At 54.7% G+C, this 25429-nt stretch overlaps 1 protein-coding gene across 1 annotated transcript; it reads right to left on the bottom strand.

The window, feature by feature from the left end:
• Positions 1-1488: 1488 nt before the first annotated feature.
• On the bottom strand, positions 1489-20630 carry SPOP (speckle type BTB/POZ protein). Its single transcript, XM_053999990.1, has 10 exons — positions 20363-20630; positions 14111-14243; positions 12903-13024; positions 11490-11641; positions 10508-10635; positions 8356-8533; positions 7518-7573; positions 6697-6819; positions 4453-4595; positions 1489-2594 (listed from the first exon to the last, which is right to left on the bottom strand). Exons 2-10 carry the CDS (start codon positions 14186-14188, stop codon positions 2450-2452), a joined length of 1125 nt encoding a protein of 374 aa, XP_053855965.1. The 5' UTR covers positions 14189-14243; positions 20363-20630; the 3' UTR covers positions 1489-2449.
• Between the last annotated feature and the right edge of the window lie 4799 nt (positions 20631-25429).

Below are 25429 nucleotides of genomic sequence, written 5' to 3'. Positions count from 1 at the left end.
AGGGATCCATTCCTGGGGAATTCAGGGATCCCCGAGCTGTTCCCAGGGGATTCAGGGATCCAGGGAGCCATTCCAGGGATCCAGGGATCCATTCCCGGGAAATTCAGGGATCCCTGAGCTGTTCCATGGGGATTCAGGGATCCAGGGAGCCATTCCAGGGATCCAGGGATCAACTCCCAAGGGATTCAGGGATCCCTGGAGCTGCCCAGGGATCCAGGGCAGAGCAGGCAGGAGGAGGCACATCAAAGACGGCCCAGGGGGATGAAAGGTGATCCCTGAGGAAAGGGACCAGCAGGAATTCAAAGCCGGAATTCCAAGCAGGAGCACGAGGCCCAGGCTCAGCTCCTCTGAAAAGCTGACTGGTTAAATGTTCCCTGTGCCTGTGGAATTCCCAGCTCCAGCTGCTCCCTGTCCTGGCCAGCCCTGGGGATCGGGGATCAGGGATTGGGGATCAGGATCAGGATCGGGGATCAGGATCGGGGATCAGGATTGGGGATCAGGGATCGGGGATCGCGGATCAGGATCAGGGATCGGGGATCGCGGATCAGGATTGGGGATCAGGATCGGGGATCAGGATCGGGGATCAGGGATCAGGATCGGGGATCAGGATCGGGGATCAGGATCGGGACAGGCTGGAGTTGCCTCTGGCTGTGGGAGGGGGCAGGGGCAGGAGCAGGCGGCTCCAGCTGGCACCAAAACCAGGGACACGGAAAGCCGGGATTGACTCGGGATAACAGCAGGGAACGCTTTGGGATGGATGGATGGATGGATGGATGGATGGATGGATGGATGGATGGATGGATGGATGGATGGATGGATGGATGGAAGGGAGCTCAAAGCCATCCAGGGACACCTCACTCCATCCCCGGGACACCCCCAGGGATGGGGCAGCCACAGCTGCTCTGGGAATTCCATCCCCGCGTTTTGGGAGATATTCCCAGCACACGCTGCCAGGGAATGCCAGGGATGAGATCCCTGGGGGTGGAAAAGGGAGGGAGAAGAACTCTCCTTCCTCCAGGGATGGAAAATCCGGGACAGGAGATCCCTGATCCATCCCCTGGGATCCATCCCCTGCCCAGCCCGGGCATTCAAGCTCAAATCCCTCTGGAACTGCTCCCATTCCCTTCCCAGGGGATTTGGGGCTCATCCCAACATTCCCTCGTCCCAGCCATCCTGAATCCCATCAGGATTGTCCTGCTCTCCCTCCTCACCTCCCGGCAGGTGCAGGTGAAGGGAAGGACCCAGGGCTGGAATCCCGCAGGAATCATTAAAAACTCTGGAATTTTGGCCTCACCTGCAAGGAGAAACAGCAGATTTGTATTGAAATTCCCTGTGCAACATTCCCAAAAAATCTCCCCTGGCTTCCAGGAACCTCAGGGCACCAGCAGGACATGGCAGAGTGAGGAGAACCCGAGGAGGCTTAAAAACGGAACAGAATTTAAAAAAAACACCAAACAACGAAAAGAAAAGGCCAGAGATACCACAGGGTACAAAATAGGAATTATTTATATTTTCCAAAAGAAAAACAAAAAGAGTTCCCAGCTATTGAAACATCTCTGCTGTAAGAAGTGACTAAATAGAAAGGGACAGGGCTGGCCCCAGACAGCCAGACCAGGTACAAACAGTGTAAGAATCACGGAGCAACTCAGGGACGTCGCACGCAGCCGTCAGCAAGAGTGAAATTCGTCCTGGGGGGGGGGATTTTGGGTTGGTTTTTTCTTTTTTCTTTCGTTAAAAAAAGAGGGAGGAACGGGGAAACAAAGCAGGGAAAAATGCCCAGAGCATTTCCCACAATGTTGAAAACAGAAACCGTCGGTGCTGCTCTCGGCTCGAGGGGTCTGCAGTCCTCTCCCAGCACAGCCTTCACCGCCCCTCGCGCTCCGAGCTGGCATTTCATAGAAAAAGGGGCTTTTGAACCATTTTTTTCTGTTTGCAGTGGACACACAAGTGCTAAAACAGCAAATTCATCTCCTGGCCGAGGGCAGCGGGGCACGCGCACGTCCGGCTCAGCTCGGCCACCAGGACTTTCGGAACGTTTGCCATAAATACTCCTGGAGGTTTCCTCCCCAAAACCTCGGTGGAACTTCTGCCTTCGCTCCTCCCAAAGCGAGCAGAGTCCTCTGCCCCAGGCATCCCACACACACAGAGCCCCGGGCCGGGAGTGCCGGGGGAACAGCCGGATCCTGGAGGGCCTCAGGCGGGTGCAAGGGAACACACAGACACAGGGAATCGCAGGAACAGCCCCAGAGCCCACCCTCCCCCCTTTTCCCAAAGTTTCTCGGTGCTGTTGGACAAAGTCTGGATGTCACACGGAGCAGCCTCTTCCCCCCAGCAACAGAGTCCAAGCTCCACAGGCCTCGCCGGCTCCCCGGTGGTCAAGGGCTGGGCAGCAGCGGCAGCAGCAGCTGGGGCCGCTTCCAGAAAAGCTCGGGATGAGGGTGGCAGGGGTTTAGGATTGCTTCAGCCGCTTGCGGGGCGGGCCCAGGAACGGGCACTGCGCCGAGGCCAGCGAGCGATAGGCCTCGGCCACCAGGTGCGGGTGCGACACCACCATGGACTTCCAGCCCGACGTCTCCATCACGTCCGAGGCGTGGCTGCAACACAGACAGGGCCCGCCTGAGGGACTGGGATAACCGGGAATGGGGACTGGGATAGCCGGGAATGGGGACTGGGATAGCCAGGAATGGGGACTGGAATAGCCGGGAATGGGGACTGGGATAGCCAGGAGCAAACCGGGAATGGGGACTGGGATAACTGGGAATGGGTCTGGGATAACTGGGAATGGGGACTGGGATAACCAGGAATGGAGACTGAGATAGCTGGGAATGGGGACTGGGATAGCCGGGAATGGGGACTGGGATAACCGGGAATGGGGACTGGGATAGCCGGGAATGGGGACTGAGATAGCTGGGAATGGGGACTGGGATAGCCGGGAATGGGGACTGGGATAACCGGGAATGGGGACTGGGATAGCTGGGAATGGGGACTGGGATAACCGGGAACAAACCAGGAATGGGGACTGGGATAATGGGGAATGGGTCTGGGATAGCTGGGAGCAAACCAAGAATGAGGACTGGGATAGCCGGGAATGGGGACTGGGATAACCAGGAGCAAACCGGGAATGGGGACTGGGATAACCAGGAGCAAACCGGGAATGGGTCTGGGATAGCTGGGAGCAAACCAAGAATGGGGACTGGGATAGCCGGGAATGGGGACTGGGATAACCGGGAGCAAACTGGGAACGGGGACTTGGATAACTGGGAAAGGGGACTGGGATAACAGGGAGCAAACTGGGATCAGGGACGGGGATAACAGGGAGCAAACTGGGATCAGGGACTGGGATAACAGGGAACAAACTAAGATCAGGGACTGGGATAACAGGGAACAAACTGGGATTAGAGATGGGAATAACTGGGAGCAAAGTGGGATTAGGGACCAGGATAACGGAGCAGCCCTCCAGGTTCTTCCCAGGACCCCGAGGAACTCGGGGGTTTCTTCCTCCTGGGCTCTCTCAGGTGTCGGAGGGGTTTGGCCCCATTTCAGGCTGGGAGCTCAGGAGGAAAAGCTGCAGCAGATTCCAGGTGGGATGGAAGAACACAGAGCTCATCCCAAGCCCAGCTCTCGGCACAGGAATGCTTTAAATCGATATAAAAAGCACTGGAAGAACTGCACCCAGTGACAGAAATGTTCCATTTATTAAAGCTTGGCAGGGATTTTCCATCTGCTGCTGGATTGAGAGCTGGGATCAATCCCTCAGCATCAAATCATGGAATGCTTTGGGGTGGAAGGACCTGAAAGCTCATCCAGCTCCATGGGCAGGGATGGCTCCTGCTATCCCAGGCTGCTCCCGGCCAGGACCATTCCAGGATCAGAACTCCCTGATCCTCCCCTGCCTGCACCTTCTGGTGATCCCAGGAAACTCCAGAGCAGCTCCCAGGCTGTTCCCACTCTGGACAACCCCAGGGGACAAGGCTGGCCTGGGTTTGGGGCAATTCCAAGTGAGGAATGCTGGATAAACCATGGATCACAGGGAGGGAACTCAAAAATGACAGAGCAGAACCTTCCCTGCACGGGCCAGCACAGGAGTGGGAACCCTGCTGCTCCCAAGGAACAGCTCACAACAAATCCTGGAATCTTGGGGCTGGGAGGGAGCCCAGCCTTGGTTTGTTTGGAGTGAGCAGTGAGAGAGGAAAGGGGAAAGGGGAAAGGGGGGGAAAAAAAGGGGAAAAGGGGGAAAAAAGGGGAAAGGGGGAAAAAAGGGGGAAAGGGGGAAAAAAGGGGAAAAAAGGGGGAAAAGGGGAAAAAGGGGAAAGGGAAAAAAAAGGGGAAAGGGGAAAAAAGGGGGAAAGGGGGAAAAAAGGGGAAAGGGGGAAAAAAGGGGGAAAGGGGGAAAAAAGGGGGAAAGGAGAAAGGGAAAGGGAAGGGTTTGTCCATCCTGGAGCAATTACTCACTAATTAATGAAGTCCACGGCCTGGGTTTTGAGCTGGTCTGCACTGTGCAGGTCAGCCAGGATCAGGATCTCAGCTGCGTTCTCCACGGACAGGTTACTGCAGAGAGCATCCTCACACATCACCTTCAGCCTCTCCAGGGCATACTGGGGACAAAACCATGGAATTACACCTGGAATTACACCTGCCTGTGCCCAGGGACCCTCACACATCACCTTCAGCCTCTCCAGGGCATACTGGGGACAAAACCATGGAATTACACCTGGAATTACACCTGCCTGTGCCCAGGGACCCTCACACATCACCTTCAGCCTCTCCAGGGCATACTGGGGACAAAACCATGGAATTACACCTGGAATTACACCTGCCTGTGCCCAGGGACCCTCACACATCACCTTCAGCCTCTCCAGGGCATACTGGGGACAAACCCATGGAATTACAGCAGGGAACACGTCAGGGGAGGTGGGAACCCTCAGGCTGTGCTCCTCCACTTCAGGTTTGTACCCCAGGAATGTTCTGTGCCCTGAGCTGGGATCCATCTGTGGGATCTTTGCCATGGGATCAGCTCCATCACCATACATGGATTTATGATTGACTGATTTTAGGTTCTGAGTGAGATTTCCCCATTAGGATTGGATTCAAATGCAGAATTCCAGCTCGTGAAGCCCTGAAGCCTGGCTCATAACAGAGGCAGAGCACTCGGAGTTTTCTCTGGCAAATTGAGAGGGTAAATCAAATTTCTTTGCTAATCTGTCTCAATAAATAAAGCAGTTTATGAGGCCAGCCATGAGTTTGGATAATTGCCTGTCAGAGCCTCAAAATGTAACAAATAAAGCTGGGCACTCTCCTGCTGGAGATGGAACATTCTCCTCCATGTATGCACTTTTTAGTTCCATTTTTGCTACAAATAACTCATTTTTAATTACATTGTTGGCCCCGAGTGGCCACTGTGGGCTCTCAGCAGCAACATTTCCCCTTCCTCCTTTTTTAATTCCACGTCAGCTCCCCCCAGCCTCCTGCACCCAGAGCTCCTGAAGTTGAATTTTGCTTGGTTTTGGGCTAATTACAGCTTTTTCCTAAGAGACAGCAGAGCTCTGAGGGAGCTGCTTCAGTCCCCGGGGGTAAATATTGGTTGCTTTATGTGCTTTCATGGAGGAGTTTTTTATTCCTGCTTTTAAGGCACACAATGAGCTGGAAAAGGAAAGCAAAGCTGTGTTAAAAGGTAAGGAAAGTCAGAATTAAAGCTCTCCCTGCCTTAAGTGCTGCTCCTCCAGTCAATACCTTGGAATATTGGAAAAATGTGGGGATGGTTGTGACCACTCCTGGAATCTCCTGGCTCTGATTCCCACCTCAATCCTGGCTGGAATGGAGCTTTTCCTCCCTGACCCAGCCCTGGGATGGAGCCCAGGGACACAAAGGGGCACAAAGCACCCCCAGCCCAGGAGAATCCCAGGAGCAGGGAAAATCCCAGGATTCCAGGAGCAGGGAAAATCCCAGGATTCCAGGAGCAGGAAAAATCCCAGGATTCAGGCTCCAGATTGGATCTTTCCCTAGCACGGAGTCACTTCTGAGGGAAAAAAAAAAGAAGAAAAAGGGAATAGTTTGGGTGGTAAATGATGGATTTTCAGGGGTTAACAGAGCTCTCACTCCCATCTCTGGGGCTGCAAAGGGGAGTGGTAGAGTCCCAGGGAATTCCAGCAGCTCCCAGGAGCAGCAGGGACTGGCAGTGCAGCAGGAAAACCAACAGCATTTCCCACTCCTGGATTTCCAGAGCCTCAGGGCTGGCAGGAGGCAAGGCAGGAGGTAGAACTGTTTGTCCAGATTCAGCACTGCTCTGGGGATTTGGGAATAACCACATGGAAAAACATCCCTGGGTCTGCTCTGTAATTGTCTCCTCAGCCCAGCTCGGATCATGCTGAGCAGGCTCTTCTGGGAGCTCCAAAAATCCTTAAAAATGAGCAGTAGAGCAAAAATTCCTGATGGTTTAATGGGAAGATCTGCAGCAGAGTCCTCTGGAAGCTTCAAAAATGCTCAAAAATGAGCAGTGGAGACAGAAATCCCTGCTGGATCTCCAGCTGTGCAGCTCCAGGTGTGTTCTCTGTCAATCTGCTGGTCCAGGTGTGTTCCCAGGTTTCCCTGGAAGCCTCAGTTCTGAGGAACCTGCCCATCCCAGGGCTCTGGGAGCACTGTGGAGAGGAAATCCCATGGCATTCCAGCTCCTCCAGCACCCATAAATCCTGAGTTTACCTTGTCAGCAGCTGCCAGCAGGTCATCAGCCATCTTGTCCAGGTTTGGGGCCTTCCCAGTGTAAATGAAACACATCATTTCCTTGAAAACCTCGGGCTCCACGTCGTTGATCTCAACCCGGTTCTGCAGGGGGGAAAACGGAGCCTTTTGGGGTCTGCCCAGGGGCTCCAGGGCTCCTCCTGCCCCAAAACCCTTCAGTGTCACAGGGAAATCGGTTACAAGGAGTTGAAATTGAGCAAGAAAGGGAAAAAAAGGGGGGAAAGGAGGGGGAAAAGGAGGGGAAAAGGAGGGGGAAAAGGAGGGGGAAAAAGGAAGGGGAAAAAGGAAGGGGAAAAGGGGGGAAAAGGAAGGGGAAAAGGAAGGGGAAAAGGAAGGGGAAAAGGAAGGGGAAAAGGAAGGGGAAAAGGAGGGGGAAAAAAGGGGGAAAAGGAGGGGAAAAGGAGGGGGAAAAGGAGGGGGAAAGGAGGGGGAAAGGAAAGGGGAAAGGAAGGGTAAAAGGAGGGGAAAATGAAGGGGAAAAGGAGGGGGAAAAGGAGGGGAAAATGAAGGGGAAAAGGAGGGGGAAAAGGAGGGGGAAAAGGAAATATATGGATAGAGCAAGAACAACTCCAAGTTGTATCCCACATTCTCCACTTCCCCTGTCCCCCCAGGCTCCTTCCCAAGGGAACAAAGGGACAGCTGATCCCGGATCTTTCCCTGCTCTCTGCAGGAGCAGAGGTGCCCCTGTGCGAGAGGAGAGGAGCAGCTGCAGTGCCAGAGGCACACGGGGATCACCTGAGCAGGGCCTTTCCCTGCTGGGGTGCTCCTCCCCTGGCTCTCACCTTTTTGCTCTCCTCCATCTCGTGCTCGAACATGGCGCTGAACACCGGGGAGCGCGCTGCGGGGGGAACGGAACTCGCTGGGAATGCTGCATCCTCTGGGAAGGGCTGTGTGCTGCTGCCAGCACCTCCCCAGCTCCCAGCACTTCCCACCAGGGACTGCCCAGGGCAACGGCATTCCCAGAGGAGCTGTGGCTGCTCCGGGATCCCTGGAAGTGTCCCAGGGCAGGCTGGATGGGGCTGGGAGCACCCTGGGATTGTGGAAGGTGTCCCTGCCATGGATGAGCTCTGAGCTCCTTCCATCCCCCCTATTCCCTTCATCCCAAACCATTCCTTCCATCCCAAACCATTCCTTCCATTCCCTCCATCCCAAACCACTCCCTCCATTCCCCCATCCCAAACCATTCCCTCCATTGCCCCCCATCCCAAACCACTCCCTCCATCCCAAACCAATCCCTCCATTCCCTCCATCCCAAACCATTCACCCCATTCCCCCATCCCAAACCATTCCTTCCATTCCCCCCATCCCAAACCACTCCCTCCATTCCCCCCATTCCCTCCATCTCAAACCAATCCCCCCATTCCCTCCATCCCAAACCAATCCTTCCATTCCCTCCATCCCAAACCATTCCTTCCATCCCAAACCACTCTCTCCATTCCCCCCATTCCCTCCATCCCAAACCATTCCTCCATTCTCCCCATCCCAAACCAATCCCAAACCACTCCCCCCATCCCAAACCAATCCCAAACCACTTCCCCCATCCCAAACCAATCCCAAACCACTTCCCCCATCCCAAACCAATCCCAAACCACTCCCCCCTCTCCCCCGGGGCACACCCACCTGCCAGGATGGCTTTGTGGCCCTTGAACTCCTGGCCTGCCACGCAGAGGCAGCAGTCGGTGAAGCGCGAGTTCTCCCAGAGCCCGCCCAGCTCGTCGGCCAGGCGGCACTCGGGCACCTTCACCATGTTCATGGTGTTCTGCCCCGAGATGTTCACCGAGTCCTGCACCACGCTCACCTGGGGACAGGGACACTCACACGCTGCCCCGGCCCCGCAGCAGGCTTTGCTTCCAGGGCAGCCCCCTCGCCCCAGGCACCGAGGGGGTTAAAAATTCCCCACTTTTAAAGGGTCCTTTGCAGAGATCCCTGCAGAAGGTTTGGGATTTGGGCGTCCATCCCAAATCCCAAACCCCAGCAGCAGCCCCGCACTGACAGCACGTCCATGCAATTCAGGAGGAGGTTTCTGAAGGAAGTGGAACCGGATTTTTGCTCTTTCCTGATTTTTTCCAGACACCACACCTGACCCAGTTTCTCCTTCCATCCTTGTGAAACCTCCCCAATCAATAATGCAACAGCCACCACTCCAGGGGAAATGAGGGACACACAGAGCTCCCAGAGCCCAGCACAGACCCCACAGGGGCAGGGGCTGACCCCTCAGTGCCCTCCTGCTTCTCCTTCCAGGAGAGCTAAATACTCTACAACACAATTAAAGCTCACTCCAGACTGAGCTCAACAAACCCCAGGCTTTGTCAGACACTGAGGGAGATCTGGAGGGGGCAGATTCCCAATCCCTGCTCCAAAGGTGAGGAATCTCCTCCAGAAGGGCCTCGTTGGGAGCCTGTGCAGCACCAACCCCGTGGTTAAACCTGGGTAAACCACAGCTGCAGCAGAGGCCAATTAGCAAAGCTCAGTGATTAATTGTGCCCTGCTGCAATCAGGAGTGATGGAGGGGAGGCAGAGGTGAGGCCATTCCCTGGATTTGCTGTCCAGCCCAAGGTAAATTCCAGTTCTGTTCAGGACCAGTGGCCAAGGGAGAGCAAGGACAGCCAGGGAAGCTCCACAGGGTGGGAAAGGAGAAGGGAAGCAGGAAGTGAAGGAGAAAAAAATAAAGAAAAAGAAAAAGAAAAAGAAAAAGAAAAAGAAAAAGAAAAAGAAAAAGAAAAAGAAAAAGAAAAAGAAAAAAGAAAAAAGAAAAAAGAAATCCCAGTCTTGGATGCCAAACTAGGTAAGGATTTGTTTCTTCCACGCCAGACTCTCCTTTCTCCTCCCATTTTGTGCCCAAGGAAGGGCTCCCTCCATCCCTAGGAATTTCTGCTGCTGATCAAACATCCTTGAGGTGTTTGCTCATTTAAACATGTGCATGATTATGATGGCCAAAACCTGAAAAAAAAACACCCCAAAAACAAACCAAAAACCCCCCAAAAATCCCAGCTGTCAAAGGACTTTGAAGCCCTTCTTTTATTCCTGAAAGCAAACACAGAAAAAAAAAAAAAAAAAAAAAAAAGACTCCCAGAAAAAAGTGCAGGAGATGCAAGGAGAGAACAACTTGTTCTGCTCTCTTCTGGAAAAAAGAAAAAAAAAAGAACAACAAAAAAACAGCTCCAGGAGAGTGTTTGCAGTTAAAAAGACAATGGGAGTGAGGCAGAAGCAGCTCTGAAGACATTAAATTAGAGTTTCTATCTGCTCATTAAGGTTTTTCAACTTAAATCTCTGGGTTTGGAAATAACTGGCTGCATCTTTGCGTGGAATAGCACAAGTGAAATAATAATGATGTTGTAGAAAAACACAAACACAATGACCAGAAAATGGTGATTACTACAAAATCCCCTTTTCTCACATTTTTCTCTTTGCTGGCTGTGCAGACACATTGAAGGAAATAAAGAGAAGCTCACTTTTATTGAGCAGGGCAGCTCCCAGTGCAGATCCAGACTGTGATTATCCCAAGCAAGCCCCAAATCAAGGAGCACAAACAGAGGGATGGGAACGCCAAAGCAGCAGGAAATGATCCTCAAACCTGCCCAATTCCCACCATCACTCCAGGGAAAAGCCGAGCAGGAAGCAGCCAAAAGGCAGAGGGATGAAGCAGGCAGGGGAAAGGCACAGCCAGAGCAGAGGAGCCCAGGGTCAGAGCACCCAGCAGTGATCCCAACCCGTGAGAGCGGGGTGAGGGAAGGCTCAGCCCTGCCTGGGCTGGGAGCTGTGTGGGGCTCACCTCACAGAACAGGGTCAGTTTGTCATCTGGCAGGAGCCCGTTGGCCTCGTCCAGCAGGAAATCTCTCCTGATGAACTTCTTGAAGCCCCAGTCCTTGCCTTGCACGAAGCGATAGGCGCGCTGGCTCTCTGCGGGACAGGCCTGGCTGAACCCGGGCCAGGGGCACAGCAAACCCCAAACCCTGGCCCGGCTCATCCCAGGAGGGGTTTCACCCACCCACAGGGGTCTCACCTCACCCCAGGGGGGTTTCCCTTCCCCAGAGGGGTCTCGCTCACCCCAGAAAGGGTTTCACTCCCCAGGAAGGGTTTCACTCACCCCAGGAAGGGTTTTCCTCCCCGAGAAGGGTCTCACTCACCCCAGGGTGGGTTTCCCTTCCCCAGAGGGGTCTCATTCACCCCAGGGTGGGTTTCCCTCCCCCAGGAAGGCTTTCACTCACCCCAGGAAGGGTTTCACTCACCCAAGGAAGGGTCTCACTCACCCCAGGAAGGGTTTCACTTACCCCAGGAAGGGTTTCCCTCCCCCAAAGGGGTCTCACTTACCCCAGGGGGGGTTTCCCTCCCACAGAGGGGTTTCACCCACCCAGAGGGGTCTCACTCACCCCAGTCAAGGTTTCCCTCCCCCAGGAATGGTTTCACTCACCCCAGGAAGGGTTTCCCTTCCCTAGAGGGGTCTCACTCACCCCAGGAGGGGTTTCCCTCCCCCAGGAAGGGTTTCCCTCCCCCAGAGGGGTTTCACCCACCCAGAGGGGTCTCACTCACCCCAGGAAGGGTTTCACTCACCCCAGGAAGGGTTTCACTCACCCAAGGAAGGGTTTCCCTCCTCTAGAGGGGTTTCACTCACCCAAGGAAGGGTTTTCCTCCCCCAGAAAGGGTTTCCCTCCCCCAGAGGGGTCTCACTCACTCAAGGAAGGGTCTCACTCACCCCAGGAAGGGTTTCACTCACCCCAAGTGGGGTTTCCCTCCCTCAGAGGGGTCTCACTCACCCATGGCCTTGGTCTCCTCTCCCTTGGCATTGAGGATGGAGAACTTGAACTTGGCCCTGACCTCGCTCTTGGGGCAGCTGACCAGCAGCAGGTACAGGGACAGGTAATCCTTGCTCTCCTCGTCCAGCCCCTTGGGGTTCACACGTAAACACCTGCAAAAGGGGGTTGGGAACGTTGGCAGGTCAGGGGTGCTCTGCAGGAAGGGCACTGTGGGATTTTCACATTTGCACAGCAAACAAGGGCTGACAACGACCCCTGAGCCCCAGGGGAGCACGGGGGCTGAAAGGGGCAGAGCTGGGGTACAGCTGCACCCCCACACTGAGAAAAACACCCAGGAATTATGGGCAGCCCACCAGATCCCTAGGGAAAAGAGCAGGGAGAAGGGCTGGAATCACTGAGAAGCCCCCTGGATACCAATCCTCACAAAAGGAAAGTGAAATAAATAAAATGGAGGCAATGGCCTTGGGGAAGTGCAACAAATGCAGAGAAATGGTTGATAAAATTCCACAGGAGGCAATTGCAAGGAACAAGGGATTTCTGGAAGGCTGGTGGTTCTTAAAAAAAAATAAATACAAAGGTTAAAAGGAAAAACTCCTCCTGTGTGAAGAAAAGGCAGGAAGTGGCTCTTCCATGACCTGAAACATGACACAGAATCCACCAAGAACAAAAAGCAGACAGATAATGAACAGCTCCCACACACAGGGACCAAATCCACAGATCCAGATGTTCCAGGGAGGGCTGAGAGCAGAGGGGACAAAGGTGACAGGAACAAAGGCAGGCCAAGGAAAGCACAGCTCTGCCACCCAAAGGAGGGAGCTCACACTGTATCCCATGGATACAATTCATCCAGGGGCTGCTTTCCCACCAGTGCTACTGAAAAGGGAAATTCTGAACCCCTCAGCAGCAGGGTAAAACCAGGAATCAGAGCCCTTGGATGCACCAGGACACGGCTCAGAGCAGACACAGGCTCTGAGCAAAGTCCACTCTGAGTTACTGGAAATGACTGAGGCCTCAGGGAAGATAAGGAAGGTTTAGAGGACAGGGAAAGGCCCCAAATGAGGTCACCCTGAAGAGGCAGCAGCAGTGAGAGGATGTTGGCACTTCCCTCATCCCTGAGCTCTCCACGGCCACAAAAAGCTGCCACTCACAGAAAGGGAATTCACAGCAGGAAAAATTCACTTTTGAACCCCATGGAGTATGAGGGGCTGGAGCTGGGGGGGTGATTTGGGCTGTGCACCCTCACGGCCTCACCTGGGCTCGTCACAGAAATCTGTTCTGAGGGTAAATATTGCTTTGTGTGCAAACACTGCTGAGGCATCGGGGCTTCCATGTGCAGGACAAGCATGTTTTCATGGATTCCCCTGTCCCAGCCCAGCTGGGATGAACCCCTCTCCCTCTCTCCCTGGGCCTCACCACTTGAGTTTGTCGTTGGCTCCAGAGGAAAAGGTCGAGCTCTTGATGACCTCCCCCATCTCCTCCCGGCAGAAGCTGAAGTTGTTGATGGTCCACATGTAGGAGAACTTCACCACCTTGATCTGGATGGAGAGAACAGAGTTTAGGGTCAGCCCTGCCCATCCCAGAGGGACAAGGTGCAGCCCCCAGCTCGGGGTGGGGGACCTGGCGGGCCGGGAATGGCTGCCAGGGGCACCGGCTGCCCCAGGGCTCCTGAGTGACAACTGCAGTGTGGGGCTGGTGTAACCGCTGTGTAACTGCTGAGTAACTGCTGAGTAACTGCTGTGTGCGGTGTGTAACTGGAGTGTGCAACTAGAGTGTGTAACTATAGTGTGTAACTGCAGTGTGTGATTGCTGTGTTTAACTACAGTGTGTAAGTGCAGTGTGTAACTCTCCTGTGTAAGTGCCCTGTGTGTAACTGCAGTGTGTAAATGCTCTGTAAGTGCAGTGTGTAAGTGCCCTGTAAGTGCAGTGTGGAACTGCAGTGTGTAAATGCCCTGTGTGTAACTGCAGTGTGTAAGTGCCCTGTGTGTAACTGCAGTGTGTAAGTGCAGTGTGTGACTGCCCTGTGTGTAAATGCAGTGTCTAAGTGCAGTAAGTGCCCTGTGTGTAAGTGCAGTGTGTAAGTGCCCTGTGTGTAACTGCAGTGTGTAAGTGCAGTGTGTAAATGCCCTGTGTGTAACTGCAGTGTGTAAATGCTCTGTGTGTAAGTGCCCTGTGTGTAACTGCAGTGTGTAAATGCTCTGTGTGTAAGTGCAGTGTGTAAGTGCCCTGTAAGTGCAGTGTAGAACTGCAGTGTGCAAGTCCACTGTGTGTGACTGCAGTGTGTAAATGCTCTGTGTGTAAGTGCCCTGTAAGTACAGTGTGGAACTGCAGTGTGTAAGTCCACTGTGTGTGACTGCAGTGTGTAAGTGCCCTGTGTGTAAGTGCCCTGTGTGTAAGTGCAGTGTGTAAGTGCCCTGTGTGTAAGTGCCCTGTGTGTAAGTTCAGTGTGTAAGTGCCCTGTGTGTAAGTGCCGTGTGTGTAAGTGCAGTGTGTGACTGCAGTGTGTAAGTGCCCTGTGTGTAAGTTCAGTGTGTAAGTGCAGTGTGTGTAAGTGCAGTGTGTGTAAGTGCAGTGTGTGTAAGTGCACACCCCCAGCCCCGGGAGCACAGCCCAGCCCAGCTGACCTGTGTGTAGCACCAGCTCTCGGCCACGGGCCCGCTGGACATCTCTGCCGGAGGGGGGGGACTCGGCACCCTGGACATCGCCAGCTTGGAATCGGGCAGGGCACAGGCGGCAGGAAACGGAGCTGAGCTGCACCTGGGAGAGAGGAACCACAGAAATCAGGAACCAGCAGGAAACAGAGCTGAACTGCACCTGGGAGAGAGGAACCACAGGAATCAGGAACCAGCAGGAAACAGAGCTGAACTGCACCTGGGAGAGAGGAACCACAGGAATCAGGAACCAGCAGGAAACAGAGCTGAACTGCACCTGGGAGAGAGGAACCACAGAAATCAGGAACCAGCAGGAAACAGAGCTCAGCTGCACCTGGGAGAGGAACCACAGGAATCAGGAACCAGCAGGGAATGGGAGCTGAGCTGCACCTGGGAGAGGAATCACAGAAATCAGGAACCAGCAGGAAACAGAGCTGAGCTGCACCTGGGAGAGAGGAACCACAGAAATCAGGAACCAGCAGGGAATGAGAGCTGAACTGCACCTGGGAGAGAGGAACCACAGAAATCAGGAACCAGCAAGGAATGGGAGCTGAGCTGCACCTGGGAGAGAGGAACCACAGAAATCAGGAACCAGCAGGAAACAGAGCTTAGCTGCACCTGGGAGAGAGGAACCACAGAAATCAGGAACCAGCAAGGAATGGGAGCTGAGCTGCACCTGGGAGAGGAATCACAGAAATCAGGAACCAGCAGGGAATGGGAGCTCAGCTGCACCTGGGAGAGGAACCACAGAAATCAGGAACCAGCAGGGAATGGGAGCTCAGCTGCACCTGGGAGAGAGGAACCACCAAAATCATCAATCAGCATGGGAATGGGGCTGAACTGCACCTGGGGTGGGGAGAGAAACCATCAAAATCAACAGCCAGCATGGGAATGGGAGCTGAGCTGCACCTGGGGGGGGAGAGGAACCACAAAAATCAACAACCAGCACAGAAATGGGGGCTCAGCTGCACCTGGGGGGCACAGAGAGACAGAAACCATCAGAACTGAGGACAAATCAAACCAACCCGAGGGGTTCGACCTCCCTCTAAACACCTTCAGAATGTGATGTTACACTGAAACGTTTCACTGAAACATTTCCAGCCAACGCAAAGCACCCCAAAGCCCAACCTGGAGCCCAGGACGGAGGGATTTGGCAGAGGGAAGAGCCCAGCTGAGCCTTCTGCTCACGGCTCTGTGTCCTGCAGCACCTCACACACAGCGGGGTCACGGATTCCTGCAGCAGGAGCAGCAGCCAGGGAAGGCAGGCAGGGTTTTTGGGACTGGCCACCTGTCTGCACGCTGAGCAACAAGATGGTCGGGGATGGAAATGCTTCAGCAGGAGGAAACGCAGGGAATAAATAAATAAACCATGAGAGCAGGCCATGAAACTGGATTTTGTTGTTAAAATTGCAGTAAATTTCAGTGATTTAGTTTGTAATTAACATCTTTTTACTCGTTGCCACACAAGGTAGTCTGATCTCTGAAAATGCAGCTTGTATTTAAGAAGAGTTAAAAGGATGGATTTAAAAAAGTCATAAAAACAACTTGAAATAACTTTGGAATCCCCCGAAACAGCAGTTCCACACATCCCTGGCCAGAAGGTGGGAATGAAACCTCCAGGCACAACCAGCTCCTGGTCTTCTCCCTGACAGGGAATTCTCCATTGGCTGGGTTTGCCTGCTCAGGACACTTCAGATGTCACCAGGTGTCACCTCCCCAGCAGTGCTGGCACCTCTGCACTGCAGCTGGATGGAAAAGCACGGCAGGCACAGAGGTCTGAGGGAAATATTTGGGAAATAATTGAGATGTCACGGCTCAGGAGAGGCAGGGACACACGTCAGGCACAGGCAGAAATATCAAAACACAGGAAACAAAACAGAAAATATTATTTTATGGCCCCCTGTGTACAGTGAGAGTTTGCTACTCCTTGGCTATAAATAACAAACTCCTGGCTCGGGACAGAGTTAAAATCACAGCTCAGGGCAGAGTGAGTCTCACCCCATTCCCAAGCACTTCCAGATGGATCCGAGGGCAGAGCCAGAGCACCTGGGGAAGCACAGGAAACGTTCCCTTGTCACCCTGTCCTGCCAAAATCCCCTCCCGGCTCCACAGCTCAGCTCTGCCTCCAGCAGGGAAACCCCTGAGACCTCACCTGCCACAGGTGAGCACAGAAACCCAACAAACAATCCTGGAACAGACTCTGGAATCACCAGACTTTTGTCCCAAAAATTGGTCATTTTCCGCCTCTCAGGATAAACCAACTCCCTCTTAAGAAACACAGCAGAAATTCCTGGGAATTTCCACTTCCAGCCAGGTTTATTCACGGAAAGGGAACTCAGGGCGGGCTGGGAAGGAAGGAGATTTTTAATTGAGGGGTTCAAAAGATGAGTGGCTGCTCCTGGGGCCAGCAAAGCATCAAACATTGCCTGGGAACAGCGCAGGGAGAGGCAGCAGGACGGGATCGTGGAGCAGGAAAACAAGGGATGAGGCAGGAAAAGCTCCTTTACTCCCTGCATCCTTCAAAGCCTCGGGAAGGACAGCAGGAGGCTGGAACAGGAAAAAGGGGGGAAAGGGCAGGGAATGAAAGGGCAGAGCTGCCCATTTCTGGAGCAGTGTGGGCAGAGCAGTAATCAAAGCCACCCTTCAAAAACGACACAAATTCCTGAATGACTTTTTCACCCGGCCCAGGCCAGCAAACAAACTCGTACCTGTCCAGCTCTGCTTTCCCTGCTCAAGCCTCCCTGTCTGCTCTGCTCAGGGCTCAGGTTGGCCCCAGCCTGAGGAGATGCTCACACTTACAGCCATACTGGGGGCTCTGTCCCTGGGCTGGACCGAGAGGAGGAATCCCCCAGCAGCCCAGCTCTGTCACCCCACAGGTGACCCCGGGGCGCTCCCCAAGGCCCCGTGCAGGGGCTGGGATCAGCTCTGGAGCTGTGCCTGGCTCTGCTTTCAGAGCCCTGCAGCCTCTGCTGGCCCTGCCAGCCCCCAACCACGGGGGCTGTGCCAGCTGTGCCCTGCTGAGACATGGGGGGCTGCCCCCTCCAGGGACCCGAAATCCTGTGACACGACCCAAAATGTCCCGAATGCCATCAAATTAAATGTTTGTACCCTGAGCACTGTATTTTCACCAACATTACTGACCTCACCAGACCCCTAATATCTAAAATTAGCCCATTTTCAGATTAACCTCTGGACTTCTGCTGTGTTTAATTCTGCCCCAGGTGTGCACAAGGCCGTTCTCTGCTGCTGGAAAATGATTTTTGTTATCACAAGTTGGATCAATTTTCAAAGCCCCAGCATTGCTGTGTTTAATTCACAGCCCGAGTGTGACACCAGAACCAGCCTCAAATGCACAATTTAAAACTTGTGTTTGTGCCTAAAGCCATTTTTAAATCCTAAACCAGAACCTTCCCAGGAGGATCTGTAACACAGACTGAGAAAAGCTGAACCGAGGTCTTAATATGAAAATTTCAGCCCTATTTTCTCTAAAATCAGCAGATCCTCCTGGGTTCTGCTGCATCCGTGGCCAAACCAGCACCTTCCAGATGGGAATGTTTAATCCCTGCCACGATCCTGACTTTATGAACTCTGCAGATGCCTAAAAATAAACTTTATAAACTCCACAGATGTCTAAAAAATCCCTGGAGCTGTGAGGCCAGCAACACCTCAGATCACAGCAGTGCAAGCCCTGCCTGCAGCCAGAGAATTCCCTCCCAGGACACCCAGGAATTCCCCAGGCACTGACCACAGTCAGGTCTTTGGTGCCTTTCCAGCCCCAAAAACGTGGAGGGAAAACCCCAAAACAACCCCAGCCCCCCCCCCTCAGTCCCAGCTCATCCCTGCTCCGTGTTCTCCTCCTCCTCAGCCGTGCTCAGCAGCACAGAGACTTCCAGAACCTCTGTGGAACAGCACAAAGCCCACAGGGATCACCCACAGCTCCCGGCCCTGCACAGGCCATCCCAAAATCCCATCCCTGGGCAGCCTTGGGAATGTGCTCATTCCCTGAGGAGCTGTTCCAGTGCTCCACCACTCTCTGGGGGAAGAGCTTTTCCCTAAAATCCACCCTAAATCCCTAAAATCCACCCCAAATCCCTCCTGACACAGCCCTCGGGTCCTGTCCCTGCTCAGCAGAGAGGAGAGCTCAACACTCAATTCCTGCTCAGCTCCTTCCTCCCACAGCAAGCACTGAAGGGACATTTAAAAACAGGGAAACAACAGCAAAAAGAATCCAGTTGATTCCCAGATCAGCTTCTGAACACCAGCAGCTCCTCTGCCTCCTCGGGGGTGCAAACACCTCAGCCCACAGCAGCTTCCTGCCCCATCAGGTGTTTCTGGACTTGGCCACACGTTTTCATTCCAGGGCTCTCAACTCCCGGCAGAGAAACTCCCGGCAGCAGCTCCTGGACTGAGAACGAAGGAGCAGCTCTCTCACTAAAAGGGTTTTGGCCGTCCCTGTTTGTTTATCTTGGGCTTTCTCCATTTTCCGACAGGTTTCTGCTGCGTTTCCTCTCTGCACCGAGCAGCAAACCCCAGCAGAGCGAGGCTGAGGAGCCAGAGAGATCTTACATAATCCTCCAGCCGTGCAGCAGATCCAGCCGGAGCGGGCGGGGAGCAGGGATCCCACAGAATTCCCGTGGGATTCCCAGGCCTGCTCAGGGAGCAGCAGCTCCTGCCCGAGCTGCTCAGGGATAACCCCCAGGATTGGGATGATCCCGAGCTCCCAGGTGGGCAGGAGAGAGCAGCAAAGCCCACGGGGAAGTGCTGGGACGTGCCCGGAACAATCCCTGGGCTCCTTCCTGGGAGCAAGCTCAGCCCCCAGTCCCTGCCCAGGAGAGGCTCAGCGAGCTCCCAGATTAACCCCAGTGCAAACTGGGCCAGGAGCTGCTCCGTTAACTGGTTTCACATTTAGCAGCACCGGAGCCCCCTGCACAGGAAACCAGCAGGAAACTGGAGTAAGGATGGCACAAGAAATTGTGGGGTTTTGAAGCACTCCAGCGTGGGCTGGGCCGGCAGTGATGCCCTCACTTTAACCCCCCTCCCCGACCTGTGTTTGTGCCCAAATCCTCGAGATTTTGGGGAGAAAAGGGGTGGTTTTATAACAGGAACTCCACTCCAGCCAATCAGGCTGTCAAACGTGAGAGCAGTTTCCATTTGATGGGCACAGTTCTGTGCCACTGTCCCCTGCTGCTGCAGGGACAGGATGACACCCTCTGAGCGTTCTGCTGCTGGGCTGTCCTGAGCTCAATCCCACCCATAACAAAGTAACAAAAAGAGGGAAAAAAAAAAAAAAAAAACACATCTGTTTTTTCTTCAAGTCACAACAAAACAAGGGAGAAAATGACACCAAGTCGTTCTGGGCAGCTGGTTGGAAAATGTCACTGAAAGAGAAATCAGGTGGGTGTTTTACTGAAATAATTTAGGGTTTTAGAGTTCTGCTTTATAAAGCATAAATAAGTGTCATTCTTCAAACTCTCACAGGGCTTCACAACAAGCCACCACTTAGAACTCCAAAGGCAAAGTGAAAAAAAAAGAGGAAATGAGGGAAAAGTGTTTCTTTTCGTTATGTCAGGACGATGCTCTGGAAGCACAACACAAACACATTCAGCCATGCTGAGTTGGAGAGGGCTGACAGCAGATCTCATCACACCTGGGATCCTCCTGCCCCTCTCAGAACTCCTGTCAGACCCAGACAATTCCATCTCCCACTCCAGGCGCTCTGTTTCCCCTTTGGAACACCAGGAATGCGGACGATGCTTGGCAGCAGCAGCGCTCCAGGACGGCCCCAGCTCCCCGGGAAAGGGAATTATTTCCCTTTCCACACTGCAGGATGATGCACCATTTCCTCCAAACAGCACCACAGGCCCGACACTCGCCTGGGGAGCACAGCCGCGAGCCCGGCTCCCATTCCCAGCCAGCCCAGCTTCGCTCCTGCCTCGGGAACGGGCTCACATTGCGGCCAGGCCACAACCTGTCACCCCTCAGCGCCTGATGCTGCCGCTCCTCGTCCCAGCGCTCCCACTCCGGCCCGCTTCGCTGTTTCCCACTCGTGCTCCCTCAGCCGGCTCCAGGCACCCCACAGCCCCTGTGCCCCAGCCTGGCGATCTCCAGGAATCCCCGCTCCAGGTTTTTCCCCAACTTTTCCCCGCCGCCCTCGTCCCTCAGGCCCTGCGCTCCCCCCCCCCCCCCCCACCCCTCCCCTCACAACTCCTTCCCCTCCGCTCTCACCTCGCGGCCCGAGGAGCGGCCCCGCCGGCGGTGCGGCGCTGCTGGGAGGCCGGAGGGAGGCGGGGAGCGCTGCCCGGGCAGGTGCGGTGTGTGGGGACGGCGCCCGGACCCCGCAGCCCCCTCAGGAGACCACCAGCAGCTAGGGATCACTATTTGGCAGCATGTCCTCCCGGGCCGGTCTCCGCCGAGCGCGACCTGGGGATCACTATTGCGCAGGTGCCCGCAGCAGCTCAGCGCGCATGCGCGCGGTGCCGGGGCGGCGTGTGGGGGGGGTCGGGATATGGCGCTGCCCAGCGCTCCCCTCACGGCCGCGCACGCGCACTGCGGGACTGACGCCGCCGGTCACGCCCACCGCCTTTTTTTTTTTTTTTTTTTTTTTTTTTTTTTTAGCCGCGCGCCCGTCGCGCGAGACCTCTCCCCGCGCCGCGAGCACGCGCGGCCGGGCCGGCTCCTGCGCATGCGCTGTGCCTCAGACCCCTCTTTGTGGCAGCTCCCGTCCCTCCTGCGCTCCCACACACAGCTCACTCTGTGGCAGGCGCGCCCCGGCGGCCCTGCCCTTCTGCTCCCCGCTGATGAATGCTCGTCTGGCCTCGCCCGCCCCGCTGTTCCCGTTCGGCACCGGCTGCTGCTGCCGCAGTGCCGTTCCACCGCGGGGTCGGCGCGGGCGGCGCTCTCGCTGCCCACACGTCCGCCACAGAGCCCTGCCTCACGCCGCTCTCGCAGGCGGTATCGCCTTTCCCCCGTCGCTGGGGAGGTTTCTGGGCGTGCCGTCGCCCTTTTCCTCACGGCTCCGTGAGGGGACACCTGCCTCAGGGAATGGCGGGTGCTGTTTTCCTCTCACATCTCCATGAGGGGACATCTGCTGCCTGAGGGAATGGTGGGAGCTGTTTTCCTCTCCCAGCTCCATGAGGGGACACCTCCCTGAGAGAATTGTGGGAGCCATCTCCCCTTTCCTCACAGCTCCATAAGGGGACACCTCCCTGAGAGAATTGTGGGAGCCGTTTCTCCTTCCCTCACGGCTCCATGAGGGGACACCTCCCTGAGAGAATTGTGGGAGCCATCTCCCCTTTCCTCACAGCTCCATGCGGGGACACCTCCCTGTGGGAATGGTGGAAGCTGTCTCTCCTTCCCTCATGTCTCCATGAGAGGACACCTGCCTGAGGGAATGGTGCAAACCATCTCCCCTCACAGATCTGTGAGGGAACACCTGCTGCCTGAGGGAATGGCGGGAACCATGTCCTCTTTCCTCACGGCTCCATGAGGGCCTGACTGCCTGAGGGAATGGTGGGAGCCATCTCCCCTTACAGCTCCGTGAGGGGACACCTGCCTGAGGGAATGGTAGAAGCTGTTTTCCGCTCACAGCTCCATGAGGGGACACCTGGTGCCTGAGGGAATGGTGGGAGGCATCTCCCCTTCCCTCACAGCTCCATGAGGGGACACCTGCCTTAGGGAATGGCGGGAACCATCTCTCCTCACAGATCTGTGAGGGGACACCTGCCTGAGGGAATGGTGCAAACCATCTCTCCTCACAGATCTGTGAGGGGACACCTGCCTGTGGGAATGGCGGGAGACGTCTCCCCTCACAGATCCATGAGGGGACACCTCCCTGTGGGAATGGTGGGTGCTGTCTCTCCTTCCCTCATGGCTCCTTGAGAGGACACCTGCCTGAGGGAATGGTGCAAACCATCTCCCCTCACAGATCTGTGAGGGAACACCTGCTGCCTGAGGGAATGGCGGGAGCCGTCTCTCCTTCCCTCATGGCTCCATAAGGGGACACCTCCCTGAGAGAATTGTGGGAGCCATCTCCCCTTTCCTCACGGCTCCATGAGGGGTCACCTGCCTGTGGGAATGGTGGGTGCTATTTTCCTCTCATGGCTCCATGAGGGGACACCTGGTGCCTGAGGGAATGATGGGAGCCATCTCCCCTTCCCTCACAGCTCCATGAGGGGACAACTCCCTGAGGGAATGATGGGAGCCATCTCCCCTCACAGATCTGTGAGGGGACACCTGCCTGAGGGAATGCTGAAGTTGTTTTCCTCTCCCAGCTCCATGAGGGGACACCTGCCTGAGGGAATGGCAGGAACCATCTCTCCTCCCCTCGCGGCTCCATGAGGGCCTGGCTGCCCGAGGGAATGGCAGGTGCTGCCTCCCCTCGCAGTTCTGTGAAGAAGTGTTACCAAAATCCTCCAAAAACATCGTGAAAAATAAGACTCCACCCGTTTTTCAGTGTTATCGAGTCAGGCCTTGCTTTCTTCTTGGTCCAGGCTGCTGTGTGGCTGACAAAGTTGCTCCACGCCCACGCTGATACAAAACTTTTTAACTTATTTATACATTTTAAGCAAAGGAAGCAGTTAATTCGTTGGTACGGCTGTTCTCTGCTACTTTGTAGTGGTTTGTAACCAGTGAAGCAAAGATGTCATTGTTACCAGTCCTTAATTACAGGAAGGTTTGTAGAGAAGCTTATCCAGAGCGAGCCTTCCCCTCCTCACCTCCAGCCTCGGGGTGAATTAATTCCACTGCACACAAAGCACCTCAAGAACAGAATTACCCAGCTGCCAGGGCACAGCCACGCTTATTGAAATGGGAAATGCAAAACATTTTTGTCTTCTCCCAGGTGAGAAATGCTGCTCCTGGCCAGGGGCTGCCACGTCCACCCACGGCTGCCTCCTGGATTTTTGGGAATGTTCTCCGCAGTGTCCCAGGTTTTCCTGGCCAGCCTCTCCTCCTCCGAGCAATCCTCAGCTCCTGCTGCATTCCTTCGTGTCCCCAAGTGCTGCCCGTGGTGACGGAGCAGCAGGTGATGAAGAAATGGCTCTGGGAGGTGCAGGGCTGGTGTTTGCATTCCCACACTGGCCACACATTTCTCCTGGAAACCGCCTTTCATCCCTTTTCCATTCCCGTTTTATATTCCCACCTAAGCTGCGGGTTTTTAGCGATGTGTTTCTCCTCTCGGAGCTGAAGTAGCAGAGGAAATTACAGCACCAGTTTTACAGACAACAAAGAGATTCCCCCTCCTCCCCCGGCAGCCTCTCTGCAACCAGAACAAACAGAAATTCTCCTTTAATCCAGCACTGGCCAAGTGTCGCTCTGCAGTGGGGAAGTCAAGTTCCTTTTCAGGTTCTCCTGATCAAAATCCTCTTGTTCCCAGGAAGTGGAAAATTAAATTGGGCACCTGTGGAAATGGAGGTGGAATTTCACCACTCCTCCCTTTGCAAAAGTCTCAGCTCTGTTCCCTCTTGGTGGCTGGGAGAAGAGAACTATTGTCACTTCTTCGTGCCTGGGCCACAATTCTGTGATAAATAAACAATTCCAGGTGCTTGCACCTTGGGTATTGGGATGGGGATTTTGGCGTGTGTGGAGTGAGAGCTCTGAATTCCCGGCTCTAGGGACAATTCCCACCCGGATGGCAGCAGGCAGGTGGCATTTCCCTGTGACAAGGGACACCAAACGCTGCCGTACCCCCAGGTCTGGAGGTGTCACCCTCTCACTCTGACTTCCACGGGAAGCTGATTAAACGCATGGCTCTGACAGGAGCTGCGTGCAAGAATTTTAACTAGCTGCTGCTTTTTAATATTCGCTTCCTCTTCGGGTTTAATTATTTCGTTCCTGCGTTTTCCCTTTCAATTTACTAAAACTCCAGAAATGTAATTAGGGAGAGGCTGAGCTGCGGAGAGCTGCCAGCGTTTCTCCGCCGTGATTAAACGGAGCGGCCCTGCCTCCAGCGCGGGGCTGCAGGACAGGATTCCAATCATTATCCCCTTATCCAGGAAGGATCTGCGGCACGTCGGGATCAGAGCTATTGAAAATGCAGCACTAATTAAACTCCCCTATCAGGAGAGGATGAAAACGCAGTTATTTCATTATTTCCTGGATTCGCCAGCTCTGTTACGAACCCAAACAAACCCGCTGCAGACAAAGCCCAGCTCAATCACGGGGGAGACTTAATGAGGCTTTAATTTGTGCAGCACTCGCGGAACCGGTGCGAGGTGCTGCTCCCCTCTGCCCGTGCCAGGGGCACCTGTGGAGCCCATTTCCCATCTGGAGAGCACCAGGAACGCTGTGCCACGGAGCCACGGCCAGCTCTGGGGAGCTGCTTGCTTTGTGCTCGGTTTAAATCCTTAAATACCGTGGATACCACAGCCTGCGATGTGAAATGGTCATTTTTTTGTTACGGCCAGTTAGGAATCCGTTCTCCCCCGCTGGCGCCGGGGTGTTTCCATCCCTCGCAGATCTCCTGCTCCCCCCAGCCCAGCCCAGCCCCTCTGGAGGTTTTCTCCTGTCACAGCAGCCCCGGCTCTGTCACCTCGGCGTGCCCCAGGGGGCTCGCACGGGCAGAGCTGCTGGATCCTGCAACCCCTGAGCCGTGGAAGGCCCAGCATCCTCCCGGCAAGGGGAATGGAGAGCCTGGGTTTTTGTTTTGTATTTTTATTATTTTTTTTTTAAATTTGTATTTGCAGCCCTTTTCCTCCGGGTGGGATTCACGGTGGAACAGCAAAAGCTGAGCCCTGCAGTGGCAGCTTCCCTTCCCCGTGAATTAACGGGGCAGGAGGGGAGGGGAAATATCCCCACCTTCAACAGCTCCTCCAGTGGAGAGAGGTTAAGCAGTTATTTTCCTGTGTAAATAAAGTATCGGTGCCTCTTACAGAAATACATCAAATATTGATGTCTTTTGTATTTGTGTAGAAAAGAGTGGGGGAATTGGTCCCCTCTAGGTCCGAGGCAGGAATCCAGAGGGTTGCAGGATTTTCCTTCAGGTGGATTTTCCTTCCCTGGGAGGGCAGGGAGGGGCTGGGATGGAATTCCCAGAGCAGCTGTGGCTGCCCCTGGATCCCTGGGAGTGTCCCAGGCCAGGCTGGACAGGGCTTGGAGCAGCCTGGGACGGTGGGAGGTGTCCCTGGGTGGAACTGGATGAGCTTTGAGGTGCTTCCAACCCAAACCCACTCTGGAATTGTGTGAGGGAGGCACACAGATCCCAAACCATGACAGTCCAGCACAGCCCTAAATTCGATGCAAACCCACAGGGACCAGCCCTTCCACAAGGGAATTCCTGCTGCTGTGCAGGGTCAG

The sequence above is a fragment of the Vidua macroura genome, chromosome 27, assembly GCF_024509145.1.
Source record: "Vidua macroura isolate BioBank_ID:100142 chromosome 27, ASM2450914v1, whole genome shotgun sequence".
Taxonomy (NCBI): Eukaryota; Metazoa; Chordata; class Aves; order Passeriformes; family Viduidae; genus Vidua; species Vidua macroura.
Note: the sequence above shows the minus strand (reverse complement) of the source record. Positions and strands in the feature narration are given on the sequence as shown.